We start from the raw sequence: 14,568 nt of genomic DNA, 5'->3' as shown, positions 1-14,568 counted from the left end.
CCCGATTATGCCTCGCCCTCGCCCCTTCCTTCCTGTGACGTTTTAACTTCAATCCCCCACAAAGCCCGCCTGAGCTGCAGGGAGCTCTCTGAGCAGACATCCCACAGCGGTTCATGAAGCCCGGGTCAAGTTCATGCTCCTCAGACCCTGGCTTCTCCCGCTTCGCTCACTTCCTCACCAGTGACTCTAAGAAACCGCCTCATTGCTGCCGTGCGCTCCACGCCCACCTCTAATTACTCCTCCGCGGTGACCGGTGAAGCATTTCGTCTTATCACCGGCGGGTGCGTGGGTCTGTGATAACGCGTTCTCATTTATGCGCCCCTTCCCGTTAGAGCGCGCGCGTGCGTGCGTGCGTGCGTGTGTGTGTGTGTGTGTGTGTGTGCGCGCGCGCGCTAAGCTTAGCCAAGCAACCTCAGTGACAATGCCGGCTGGAAGACAGCAATTACCGAGGCCTTTAGAAAGACATAATGACATCCTAGATGATCATTCATCTCCTCACATAAACTTACTGGGGCAATAAAAATTTCCCAAGAATGACTTTTTAAACTTCCACGATAATATTCAGAGCAGAACAGGCAATGCATTAATTTTACTTCATGGGAATGACTTCAAGACGGAAGCTGTAGAGAAGCGCTAAGTGCTTCCAAACAGATAACCAGGTAAGCCCGGTCTCAGGGATTCATGTCTTTCCCTCGCCACACACTCTCCTCCCCGAAACAGCACAACACAGGGAAATGAAGCAGATGACCCGGCAATGGGAACTCAGGGCCCCCCTAACCCACTGCTCCACCCAGGGAGCAGGCCCAGCACCGGGCTGCGCTCTCCTGACGCCGTCTGGGTGCAGCCACTCGGACCCGGCTCCGGAGGAACAAGCCAGTGCCTCTCCCAGCTTCTTTCTCAACGACCACAGACACGTCCACCAGGGATGCTCTCCCTCCCCTCGCCCTCGCTGGCCGGACGGGGACGAGGAGAATGTGTGTGGGGGGGCGGAATCAGCAGCTCCACCTCGCTCATGTTCACTCGGGGGTGAAGAGGAACGCTGCTATACTCCAGCTCAGCTCTGAGGATAAACTACAACACTGTGCCCAGGCGGCCACCCTGCATTCTGTGGGATGTAAGCCAGCTTTTTATAGTTTTCATTCCACGTCCTCATATTTGTAAGTATATAGAAATAAAGAATGCATATGTCTGTGTATGTGCCTGTCTATATCTACACATGACATGTGTATATGTATATATATAGCCACATATACATACACACACGTGTACACATGTACGCATACATAAACACAGATAGATGGCTAAAAAGATGATATTTTTCTTCAATTCTCCCAGGTTAATAGCATTTAAATATCACTGCTTTCTTCCAGCTTATTAAAATAAAACGGAAATGCGAAGTTGATAGAGAGGACATGTGTTACACACCGGCGGCACTGCAAGGGAAAGAATGGCATATGTGGTATACAGCCAATTATAAATACTTCCTCAGATCAAGCAGTGCGTTCCCTGTGAAAAACCAGAGAATGTGTAACAGGAGATGCTTTAGAGGTATGGAAATCTCGTCAGGTGCTCTGTGGAAGAATAGGTAAAGATGCATATTCTACTGGGCAGAAAGTCTGTCATCCTGGTTTCTGAATAAATCCTAGCTCCCCATTGAGCTGCAGGTCAGCTAAGCACCCAGAAATCTGAGCCGAGGCCGGGGAGGCGACCTGCCCACTGGAGACAATGTGGTTTGACCAAGCCAGCCTGGCCAGCACCGCCGGGGCTCAGACTGGAAAACAGCGGAGAATGACAGAAAGGGAACAAATCAGACACCAGGAAGACACGGTCTGAGAGAGAAGTGGGAACAGGGGAAGGTCTCAGAATTATTTTGGTTCTTCTTCTTTCTTTTTAATGTGGAAGCAGTCACCGCGACCTCCCCGACGGAGGACGGTGACACAGGTGGGCGCCGTGACACTTACACGAAGAAGAACCGGGTGCAGACGTGCTCGGTGTTCGGGACGACCCATATCTCCCCGTGTCTGTGCAGGTCCGGCGAGGTGATCACTGTCGGCGAAAAGGCGCGTTAAAGAAGGATTTTATCCGAGTTACGACATCCCTCCCCTTAGGAACCTCAACACAAAAGTACGTGCAACATTAACCCGTGAAAGATGGTTAACATCGTTAGTGATGGAGAAATGTAGACAAGAACTCTGAGAGGCCACTCCACACCACCAGGCGTTGGCGTGACAGCAGGTGGGACCGGGCTGGTGCGCCATCTGCAGGACGCGGGTCCTGGCTGCCTGGACGGTGCAGGCAGCGGCCAGGGTCCCAGAGAACTAGCAAGTGGCACAAACCTACCAAACAGCTCCCGGCGGCTGCCAAAACCCCAACACAAGAGTGAACTCTCATCCAAAGTCAGATTTTCAATCAAGAACAGAGAAAAGTAGATGGTTGTGCAAACTGCCTGCAGTCACTTTTCTGTCTCAAGTTCAGAACAGAAAGACAAGTTCAGTACAGGAACAGAAAGGCCTAGCGGACTATCTCCTCAGTGCTCGGTCCATCTTCACAATTGTTCATCATATCACACATTCAAAGCCAGCTAACGGAGAAGGCGGCACCTTCACACAGAGATAAGCGATCCCGGGTCAGGCAGCTGTAGCTGCCATGCTGAGGTGCCTGCCGGGAACAAAGCAGCACTGTCCGAATTCTGCCAACCCTGCTCCTTCGCTCTGACCTTTCCGACCTCTATGGTAGCCGTGTTCCCTCTGTGCCCTTAGAGACGGCCCCGAGGAATAATGCTTTCACTGCTCAGCTACGAGCATTCCGTTAACTCTTTTCGGTCCAATGTTATTTTTGGAATTCAAACAGTCTGGTCCAAATTAATTGACGGGATTGAATGTTGAACTTTTTAATGTTCTTATTGCTCGACATTGGTCCTGCTCCTAGCGCCTGGTCTGTTGAGTCAGCCTCGAGGTTGGACCGAAAAGGGTTAGCACATTCCCATTCCTAAATGCAGATACGACAGAGTGACTGCTACACGGCTTGCAAGAACCACAACTTACCTTCACATAAGGCTATGCATTTTAGGTTACGGCTTTGCAGGAACTGGGATTGCTGTCCTTTTTTCTGTGACTAAATTCCAAGAGAATTTAAAAATTAGAGCGAAAATGGGGCAGTCACTAAACTCGGTGATTAATTAAAAAACAATAGTCACTAAGAAAGCTCCCAAAAGGCCCCTTTAGACTAGCAGCAATGTCCTTGCGCTCTTCGGAACGGCTGCTCTATTTGCTACATCGTTAAATATTGTACATAGTCACTATTAAAGCACTCTCCAAGTGAACAAAAAATGCTAAATTACACTTCAATAGCCTCACAGCAGAGAATTCAAACTTGTTTCCACTGGAAGCCTGGAATCTCTACTCCCTGGGGCATAAAATTAAAGTAGCAGGAGCCTCTCAAACATTAAACTCAGTTTTTCCCAGTCACCTAACTATGCAAAACCCATGCTTATAACTTCACTCAGCCACAGGGGTGTCAGATTTGCCTCATGTGGAAGATCGGGGGTTTTGTTTTTAGATATTACATTAGCTATACTTTAAAAAAAAAATTAAGGTCACATCATTCATCCGATGGATTTCAATTTGTCCAGAATGCTTGTTTTCTTTGAAAAACAAGGGATTTGGCCCGGCATGGCTCAGTGGTTGAGTGTCAACCTATGAACCAGAAGGTCATGGGTTCAATTCCCAGTCAGGGCACATGCTCAGATTCAGGGCTTGATCCCCAGTGGGGGCGTACAGGAGGCAGCCAGTCAATGATTCTCAGGAGGCAGCCAATCAATGATTCTTTCTTGTCATTGATGTTTCTATCTCTCTCCCTCTCCCTTCCTCTCTGAAATCAATCTATATATATAAAAGCCTAAATGACTGGCCAGTAGCTATGATGCTCAATGACCACCAGGGGGCAGACACTCAACGCACAGGCATGGAAACATGGAACAGACTGATGAATCTCAGAGGGGAGGGAGGAAGGGAGAGGGCGGGAAGAGATTAACCAAAGATCATATTTGCCTACTAGAGGCCTGGCGCACAGATTCATGCACCGGTGAGGTCCCTCGGCCTGGCCTGCAGGGATCAGGCCGAAACTGGCTTTTCAACATCCCCTGAGGGGTCCCGGATTGCGAGAGGGCACAGGCCAGGCTGAGGGACCCCACTGGTGCACGAATCCATGCACCAGGCCTCTAGTAAAATTATATTTTAAATAAAAGAAACAAGAACTCTGTACTTGCTCTGCTCTCTGCCTGGAGGTTTCCTCCCACAACCGAAAGCATGCACCCCCTACCCTCGGACCTTTAGTCAATTCCCCCCGACCACCACCTGCCACTCATCCTCGCTCCATCTCCCACACCACCACATTCAACAGCCCCTTCCCCGACTTCTCTCTGCAGTATTTACCATCCGCAGGCTCTCCACCTCAATGTATAGCCAGTTTACTTCTCTCCGCTCAGCAGAACGGAGGCTCGGAGAGGATGTGTCTATTTTTAATCCTCATGGTAGCCTAATGCCTTGGAGAGCCTCCAGCATCGCCGGAGGAGCTCGATACAGACTTGCTGAGTATTTATTGAATAAAGGCATTTGGGTTATTACATTTCAGGGTGAGTTTCGTTCCCTTGTGAGTAATGACCACTTAAAATAATTCTGCAGACTTAGAGAACCCAAGCATTTCTGGGAACCCTGCCGGCTAACGGGGGGCGGGGGAGGGGGGCCCTCATCGGGCGCGGCCACGCAGGTTGCTAGACACCTGTGATGCATTGCTGCTTTTACTGCTGGATGCCGGCTCATCCTTGGCTGACACCTTCTGCTTCTTGTTCATCCCTGAAAACATCAGCAAGACAATCATTTAGGAGCAAAGCTGCACGACACAGCTCAAAACGCACTCTGTCCACACGGCAAAGTTCCACTGCAGCAAAGGTTTGGTCGTGTGAGGCCACTGGCAGGGACAGTGGCTGTGTCCTCGGTACCCGGGGTGGAGGGTCAGGGGGTTCAGAGGCCCTGGTGGAGGTAGGAAGCAGACAGGCGTGCGTTTTTCTTTGCATTGGAACTTAACGGGAAATTCTCTCACATACATTGGAGACAGTAAGAAAATTCTTAAAATTTGGTTTAAAGGGCTTTTAGACCCGTTCTTTCATTCTTAGCATCTGGTTCGCAGAAGGAGACGGTAAGGGGTTGGAAACACGAACAATATGAAAAATAGTTATAGCCCTGGCTGGTTTGGCTCAGTGGATAGAGCATCGGGCTGGGGACTGAAGGGTCCTGGGTTTGATTCCGGTCAAGGGCACATGCCGGCTGGCAGGCTCTATCTCCAGTGGGGGGGCGTGCAGGAGGCAGCCGATCAATGATTCTCTCCCATCATTGATGTTTCTATCTCTCTCTCCCTCTCCCTTCCTCTCTGAAATCAATAAAAATATATTTAAAAAGGAAAAGGCGACCCAATGAAAAAATACGTATATTTATACTATAAATATACATATACATATACATATATACATACACATATAAAATACTATATATGTCCCATTCCATGAAGAATTTACTACTTCTCCTAATAAAGAACTATGTAAGTCCTCTTGTCTACGACACTCAAAGCCTTAGCTTTGACTGTTTACTGTGAAACACCTGAGACATAACCGCAGTGGGATCCCGTCTGTGTGCGATGCGGTAGACGGCAGCTAGAGCGCATCTGAAAAGGCTCATCCGCTGCTCTGAGTGAGGATGCGTGGTCGCGGTTGGTGGCTGCTGTTTCAGAAGCTTCAGGAGGAGGGAAAGCCATGGACCAACTCCCACCGGGGCGGCTGCAACCTCTCCAGGAGCCTGTCTCTCTCTGCCCCCAGACGCCCGGCCCTCAGACCAGCGAGGAAGCCCCTTCATCTCACTGCCATGTTTCTTACATTTTTCCTGCTCAAAGACACCAGGAATTTGCTGACAGCTCTGGGCCCCCTACACAGACAATGAACATTCTCCTGGATTTTACATCCATTTGTACCCCCACGGTCCTGTCTCTGAGCCTATGGAAGGGGCCTACACACCAGCTTGAGAAGCAGAAAATCGGAGTCTTTGATGGTTTGCTGTGTTTTTCTTATCTCTAATGAGGCTGTCTTACGTAAAGCGGTCTCACATTAGTTTTTATTGTGTCCTGCTTTAATACGATGTAGAGCCGGGTTTCTGCTGGTTTTAATTATTTCCTCCGTTGAACTAGGTCACTGCATTGCCCATGCTACCTTATTCTTCCGAATATTACTTATTGTCCTAGTGTTTTTTGGGTACATTGTACTTTCCAAATTGCTGCAACAATATTTCTCAACCCTGTGCCTTCCTGGCACGTGGCTCTGCCTCCCTTTCCTCAGGAGATGGAGGCTAATTCCCAACCTGGAACATAGAGGGCTTGTGATGCTCTGACCAATAAATAGTGCAGGCAGGAAGTGACGTCACCCGGCTGCCGAGGCTGCGCCAGGAAAGGCGGACGGGGTCTACCTGGTGCTCATAGGACACGTGCTCTGCCCCAGGTAAGGGCAAATCACTGAGCACAACCTGCTGTCACTGAAAAAGCACAAACCAGGGCAAAGGAATGAGACCGTAGGCCTGGCCTACGCTCACCTGGTCACCAGACCCTCCAAATACCCTTTCCTACCAAGGGGATCTTACCACCCAGGCACCCAGAATGTACTCCTGGGGTGGGTTAATGTAATCATGTAATCACGTAAACACACACACACACACACACACACACACACACACACACACAGAGAGAGACAAAACAAACTATATGTGCAGGTATATGAATGCAAGACAGGAAACACATCGAACACAGGTTGTAGACCAAGAGGAGAAAATTTCATTTGTTACTAATGACTTTATATTTAAACAGAACAAAATATTGTTTTTGAGAATGACACTGATCATTTAAACATATTCCAAAAAAAATTAAAAGAAAAAGAAGAAATTACCCCAAATTCCACCACGTGAGGGGAGTCATTGCTAACAACTTGGTGACCCTTCCTTCCGTTTTCTGAACTGACCGCACTCCTCTCAGCTCGTGCTGTCGATTGCTTCTAAGACAGTTTTCCCCCCACAATTTCATCAAAATATTACCAACAAGTTGCCAACAAGTAGGATGATTTTAAGGGTGTTTTTTCTAACCCTAGAATTTCCATACTTTTTAAAACTTCTCTATGGGATATATAATAATCCAAAGAAAAGAAGTTGACATGTTATGGACTTATACTCAGGGATCGTGAAGTGATATGTATGAATACTTTCCAGTATTTAATTGTGGACAGAATACATATAGAAACTACTGATCCAAAATTAAAATTGATCTTGAAATTGACAAAACACATATAGCTTCTTGGACCTTAAGGGAATTATTATACATTCATCTTGAAATTCGTGCTTCATTTTGCTTCTGACATTGATTTAAAAATGTAACACAAATACGTCAAATAAGCTTCAGTCACTTGTTAGAAAATCATGCCTGGCATATACAACAATAAGGACATGAAAACCTAACCCATGTTGAGGTTAGACGTGAAATACAAGCTCACCTGAGTAACCAAATGATATGCTTGACATTGGACTTAGGTAGATTCCGCTGCCGTACATGGCACCGTGGAGCTGCAGGGGGGAGACGGGAGAGAAAGCGGTGGTTTCCAATGTTAATATCTTACGAAAGGGGCCATCGATCTCAGGGGGGAGCACTGGCTGTTAGGAAATGACAAAGCGCTTACGGCAAGGTCTAACGTGAAAAGAGCAACACTGAGAGCCTTGTCCTTAACGTTCAGGGTAAGTGACAAGTGGGAAATGCCGGCCAGAGCAAAATCCCTTCCCACCGGCGGTGACAGAGGCCGCTTCCTGTAGACCATGGTCGTGGGCTTTTGTGCTAATGAGTCTAAAATTCTGAAAACGATCCAGGCTGACACATGTGTGAGGATCTGGACACGAACCCACTTGCTCGTAAACCGAAGGGTCCTGCTCCGATGTGCACTGTGCACAGGGTCTCCCTCGTTTAACCTGCACATCTTCAAGTCGCCGAGTTCCATTTGCTGAAACTCTTCAACTGGTCGGAGAAACGCCTCTGCACGAGGAACATTCTTTCTCAGTGTCGGTAAGTTCTCGGGCCTCGGTACCCTCTTCGGTACGAATTGAATCTGTGAGCGTTACTGCAATTGAGTCATCTCAGCTGATCAGCGCGTGGGGTCCAGCGTGTGGGGCCCGGTGCTGGGGCGAGCCCCTCATTTCCTGACCCCCACATCCTCAGGTGAAATGGCCTGGGACAGCGGGGATGCGGGGCTGGAGGGGTGAATGACGAGGTCTGTACCCCGTGTGCTGCCCGCGCCAGTGCTGCCTGAGGCTGGACAGCAGGCTGAGGGCCCGTGGCGTCCACGCTAGCTCCCCCCTTTCCTTCCCTTGTTCATCCCGAAGCAGCACTGCAAACACGTGTGTTTGACGGACAGCGGATGCACGGAGGCTCTTACTGGTGCAGGAGAGCTGTTTCTACCTAAGTTCCAAGCGATCTTCTCATGGGCAAGCCAACCTTTCTGCTTCCGCTCCTTTATGAAGACTACTTACGCCTCCTACGAATCCCATGGACTTTAAAAATATCCATGTATTTTCTCTCTTTCCAAGTAAAACCTTAGCCCCGGGTTGCTCACCAAGCTGCAACCCTGAGGAATGATGAGGGCGCATCGGGAGGCTCAGAGACTCACCTGCAGCCTCGTGTTAGACGCCACGACCAGGCCGTTCCTCAGGATCGAGTGCCAGTTCTCAAGGGGGGGGGGGGGGGGGGGGGGGGGGGGGGACACGACATAACCAGAAATCAATGATCTTTTAAAACAACAATAAAAAACACAAGTCATGGCCCCTTCTGAAAGTAGCGAGTTCCCAGGTCATGTGATGTGTAGTTGGCTGCTCAGAGTTCAGAGTCAGTGTAGCCGGCTCCGCACAGAGGCTCCCTCCCCACCCAGGGCGGCAGGAGCCCCCCCACCCCCCCACTGAGCACTGAGCGCTGAGCACTCACTGAAACGCGAAGGTGCTGCCGAAGAGCTTCTTAGCAGCTCTGAAGTTGGATTCTTTGGCAGGCGGGCTGCTGAGAAGCAGGAACTGATGTGGCGTGTGCATGAACTTCAATTGCTGCCGGTGAGAAGGGGGACACACGGGAAAACGCTCAACGCAACGTGCAATCGGCTGCTGACAATGTCAAAGTTTACCGGTTCCAGAACTAGCTAGCTTCACACCATCAAGAATTTAGGTTCATCACATTAACAGAACCATTCATTAAGAAAAACAAAAACCCAACCCTGTACACAGGACAAGTCATGGAATTGCCCATACGAAGGACAATTCTTTAGGCCAGCGGTTCTCAACCTGTGGGTCGTGACCCCTTTGGGGGTCGAACGACCCTTTCACAGGGGTCGCCTAAGACCATCGGAAAACACATATATAATCACATATTGTTTTTTTTTTGATTAATCACTATGCTTTAATTATGTTCAATTTGTAACAATGAAATTGGGGGTCACCACCACATGAGGAGCTGTATTAAAGGGTCGCGGCATTAGGAAGGTTGAGAACCACTGCTTTAGGCTAACAGAAAAAGGACCGGAGGCCAACACGTCATTTATGTTTAGATCTGCCTTCCTAATTACATTCCTTCTTAAGAATTTTAGTATTGAATTCCCTACGTGCACACTAGCTATTCAACTGGGGAAACCGTCCGAGAGTTTGCTAGGCAAGAAAGCAAAGTTAGGTCAAGCGGTTTAAACAGCAAAAACGATCATCATCATGCTGCGTTTGCATATATTTGTGAAATTGGAAATGGCCTACATTCAAATATTGTCTCCTGCTTTGTTCAAAGAAAATGCAAAACGGAACCTTTTGGGATAAGTTGGTCGCCTTTCACCGGGGAATATTCTCATATAGGGATGCAAGAGAGGGCTCTGCAGGTTAGAGAGTCACAGACGGGGAGCTGAGAGTCCAGGAACCACTGCTCTCGGGGGACGGGCAGAGCTGAACGCAGTCTATTAGCTTGCTCGCTGTTTTGTAAGCGGACTGGGCAGGTCAGAAAGGTACCCGGAGGCATTATCTTCTCCGATACAGAAAAGCAGCGCTGCGCCAACGGGAGGCCGACCGTGAGAAAAGGCAACGGCCTCTTTCTGGCCCGTCCCCAGGGGACAGTCTTCCTACCACCTTTGGAATAACTGCCTCAAACCGACCCTGATTTACTTAAAAGGCCAGGGCAGCACTGGAATCTGGAAAGTGGCATCTGGGAAAAGCTAGAAGACGGTGCAGATACGGCAGCTTCACCCTGAAGCAACGGCCTTGACCCAAGTCTAGTTTAATTTCCCGGAGAGGCTGCAGACACCCCCAGGGCCAGTCCTCCCCGCCAGCGCGGCCTCCCGTGCGTGGGGACATGCGAAAAAGCAACTTACCCTGTTGACTGGCAGTTTCACAATATGTGACCTATTACTTGAAATAACCCTGAAATCAATTAAAACAATCCATCAGTCAAAAACATTTATTCCTGAGTTGGCGAGTGATTGAAATGTACTTTTACTGCGACATAAAGTAAACTGAGTAATAATTTTATTTAATTACATCATTTTGCTTTGCTTCCTGAAGCAATTTAAAGAGCTTATATAACAAAATGATATTTTAATCTGGGAATACGTTAGTCATTTCTTCTATAACTTAAGAAATAATTTTTAATAATAGCAATCTCAAAAATTAACAAAATGAACACCTCTGAATATACTTTCAAATAATGATAATCTGAATATTACAAAGATCAGAGGCTGATCCATCATCTGCTTCCTTTGTCCCTCCCAACATTACCTAATTAAAAATGCGTTTTAGCCGAAACCGGTTTGGCTCAGTGGATAGGGTGTCGGTCTGCGAACTGAAAGGTCCCAGGTTCCATTCGGGTCAAGGGCATGTACCTGGGTTGCGGGCACATCCCCAGTGGGAGATGTGCAGGAGGCAGCTGATCGATGTTTCGCTCTCATCGATGTTTCTAACTCTCTATCTCTCTCCCTTCCTCTCTGTAAAAAATCAATAAAATATATTTTAAAAAATTCGTTTTAATGAAGACCTTTTTCCTCGAGTACCTGAGAATCTCTTTAGGCTGACATATACAATGATTTACATACAGACTGTTACTCAGCATTAGACACTGAAGCGGAAAAGGTTAAATTCAGGTATCTGAAAGAACTGTTTCATGTACACAAAATAATAAGCAGGGGAAATGGCAAAACATTTTGGTAATATTTTTTAACCTTGAAAGAGGATTGACAACTAATGAAAGGTTATTAATCAGGCTGACTTCAGCGGGAAAAGAGATGAGGCAGCTGAGATCCCTATGTGATATGACTAATGCGAGAACTTTAAAAGTTAAAATGAAAACTATAGGTTGTTTTACTGAACTCAGGATTTTAATAACAGATCATAAAACATTCAAAGAAGGGAGATTTCTAAACTTAATTTTTGTCCCAGTCTCATTAGACTAAACTCGATGTGTCCTGTAAAATTCTGACGAAGTGAAAGTGAAGCCATCAGAATCCGGGGGTACCCAGAGTCTGTTGCCTTCTCCCAGCTTTCCACATTCTGTAAAGACTTTCTGGCTGGAGACGGAGTGAATGCTCCTCGCACCCACCTCTCGGAGTTTACGCTTGCATTACTGCGTGGTAACTGTGGGGAACCCCGCAGTCCGAGTGTTCAGAAACCTCGAAGAGACACATACGTAAACCCTTCCACAGATGGTGAGCAGATACTACTGTTTTCATTGTAAAAATGAGAAACCAGCCCTAACTGGTTTGGCTCAGTGGATAGAGCATCGGCCTGGGGACTGAAGGGTCCCGGGTTCGATTCGGGTCAAGGGCATGTACCTTAGTTGTGAGCACATCTCCAGTAGGGAGTGTGCAGGAGGCAGCTGATCAATGTTTCTCTGTCATTGATGTTTCTAACTCTCTATCCCTCTCCCTTCCTCTCTGTAAAAAATCAATAAAATATATTTTTTTAAAAATGAGAAACCAGCGGGCAAATGATTTGAATGGCGCTGTGCAAGGTGGGTGGTCCACCGCCTCCCCGGTAGCCTGGCCTCCTTCCAGGGTCCCTGACCAGGCTCCTCCCCGGCTGTCCTCGAACGAGGAGCTCATCCCAGGTGCACGGTCCTTGTAAGGGAGCAGATTCCACCCACCCACATTTCAGACCAGCGGTCCACAGTGGGCGAGATTTACCACTTAGTCCTCAGCGAGAAAGTTAAATAAACCGAAAACTGCTTCCCCACGTCACCCGGTTCGTTGCGTTTTTTACACGACAGACAAACCGCCGTCAAACTGGCTGTGCGTCCACTCGGCCCCCGACAGCCGCTCCTCCCTCAGTGAGGGGCGAGGTCTAATGACAGCGAGTCCGGAGACTCGTGGTGAAATCACAGCCCCAGAGGCCTGCACAGGGAGCCCTGCAGGTTCTGTAACACAGGCCTCCCCCCGGAGCAGGTGGAGAGAGGGCGGTTTTCAGGAAGAGAATGAAAATGCGATACCATTGCAGCAGGGGGTGCGCCAGCGGGTCCTGCTTGTCCATCTGCTTCTTGATCTCCAGATACGGGGCCTGAAAAAGTCATTGCACGTCTTGATCGTCCTTAAAACTCCCCCTCCTTCCCTTTTCGCAAAAGAAAACTCAGATTGAGCAGGCAGGCATGCTTCCATCTAGCGACGCTTGAACGACTGCGGGTGACATGGTAACAGCAACCATCACCCAGGCCGCTCCCCTGCCCCCGCACTCACCCACACATCCTGCTGAGACCTGAGCCTGGCTTCCCTGCACTCGTCCAGGTCCCTACGGGTGACCCCAGGCCCCAGTGGGCCTCCGCTCAAGGGCACCCGAGGCTGCCACACCACAAACGGCGTGTTGTACCAACCCACGCGGCCTAACTTTTCAGTAATTCCCCACTCACCCTCCTAAATTCCCTACCCCCGCAGTCCTGTCTCCACTTCCCCATAACCCTGGCCCCTGGCTGTCCTCTGTTGAAGTGTCAGCCCTCTGTCCCCTGGAGGTGAGCTGGCTCCTCCACAGGTCTCCAGTGACAGCTGCCCTGCACCTTCAAGGGTCCCTCCCGGGCCGGTTCTCTGGGACAGTGACAGTTCTCAGCTAACATGGAAGCAGAACTTGCAATAGCTACGACTCAAGCTCAGATGTGAAGTAGCGACTTAGGTGTAGATCTTTGCATGAAAAAAAAAGGCAAAATCTACCTAAGAAGAGCCCTTCTCTTACGAGCATTTAAGGGCATTTACCAGTCACAGAACCAAGAGCGATCTGTCTGGGACACGGTAGGTCTATGTGGAGGACAGTCCATGCTAGAAAACAGGCCAGTGTAGTGTGATGGTTATGCCGAGAGGTTTGAAGAAGGTGCCCACGAAACCTGACAGCACCCCACGAGGTGCCCGCGAGAGAGGGTGCTGTTAGGTTCACTATCTTGACGGGAGTGGAGGCATCAGACGACAGAGCGACTGCCCGAGGTCACGGGCCACATCACTGATGAGCAAGTTCTGCAAAGCGGGCCTCGGACTGGACCTCCTGGGCTGACTCAGCTGTCTCCACTGCCTCCACTGACCCAGAATAAAGGACGCCGCTCCCACCAGAGCTAACCCAGAGCCGACCCAGAGCTGACCCGGAGCTGACCCAAAGCCAGAGGCACTGGTATTTTTATATCCAAGAGTGACCTGGGTCCGGGGTGGAGTATAAATATCCCGCACAGAGTCTCTGGTGATCAGAGCTGCTACTTAACTTTGAGTGAAATGATGCAATACGTTCTCTTTCCCCCTGGGTGGAAATGCATTTCATTTTATTTTCCTTATGCAAATATATTTGTTAGAACAGAATCCACGTAATACAGAAAGGTGGGGGCACGGAGAAGCAACTGCCAAGGATGCCGAATGCGCAAGGAACACGGCGTGGGAGTTCGAGGCTCTTGTTTGCCCGCGCCTGGCACGGACTATTTGTGAATGAACGGAGGCATGTTTGCCCACATGAATAATGAACTATCCAGAGCATCCATAACCAAAGTTGGGAACGTGAAGGCGCACTTTTGAAGCACGTGTTCATAGACTACAGATGATGGCGGGGGTGGGAGGGAGAGTGGAGCAAAGCCCGTCCCCTCCCCACCCGGGACTCCCTCCCGGAGAGAGGAAGTGACCCAGGTGACAACGCTCATCAGCCCACGGGCGCCTCGGGGTGTGCCCGCCTTGAACCTGAACCCATCGTGTGTGTGGCTGTCCACCTGAGATGATTCATTTCTATTTAAAATGATGAGTTTGAAACCTCCCCCCTAATCTTGGTCAGGGGACCGGGCCCCGTCATGCACGGGCATGCACTTTTCCAAGTGCCCGACCGCACACAGCCCGGTGACATGTCAGCCTCTCACCACGAACCCCGGTCCTCGCTCACCAACTTTCCTACCAAAGCCTCTCTCCTAAAGGCCAGAGACAGAGCTCAGACCCTCAGGGGGTCTGCTGTCTTCCAGAGCTGTTTGGAGGTTCCGTAT

The 14,568-nt window shown here is 49.2% G+C and overlaps 1 protein-coding gene across 1 annotated transcript in view; it reads right to left on the bottom strand.

The window, feature by feature from the left end:
• PARP8 (poly (ADP-ribose) polymerase family, member 8) overlaps positions 1-14,568 on the bottom strand; it is a gene marked incomplete at its 5' end in the record, with an annotated part of 136,802 nt that overhangs the window by 9,135 nt on the left and 113,099 nt on the right. Inside the window, 8 exons of the mRNA XM_005872624.2 lie at positions 1,962-2,046; positions 3,045-3,114; positions 4,780-4,853; positions 7,580-7,649; positions 8,741-8,813; positions 9,052-9,164; positions 10,463-10,511; positions 12,568-12,635. Coding sequence (XP_005872686.2) covers positions 1,962-2,046; positions 3,045-3,114; positions 4,780-4,853; positions 7,580-7,649; positions 8,741-8,813; positions 9,052-9,164; positions 10,463-10,511; positions 12,568-12,635 — 602 coding nt within the window. The remainder of the gene's footprint in view (positions 1-1,961; positions 2,047-3,044; positions 3,115-4,779; positions 4,854-7,579; positions 7,650-8,740; positions 8,814-9,051; positions 9,165-10,462; positions 10,512-12,567; positions 12,636-14,568) is intronic.

Source organism: Myotis brandtii, unplaced genomic scaffold, assembly GCF_000412655.1.
Source record: "Myotis brandtii unplaced genomic scaffold, ASM41265v1 scaffold384, whole genome shotgun sequence".
In the NCBI taxonomy this organism is placed as follows: Eukaryota; Metazoa; Chordata; class Mammalia; order Chiroptera; family Vespertilionidae; genus Myotis; species Myotis brandtii.
Note: the sequence above shows the minus strand (reverse complement) of the source record. Positions and strands in the feature narration are given on the sequence as shown.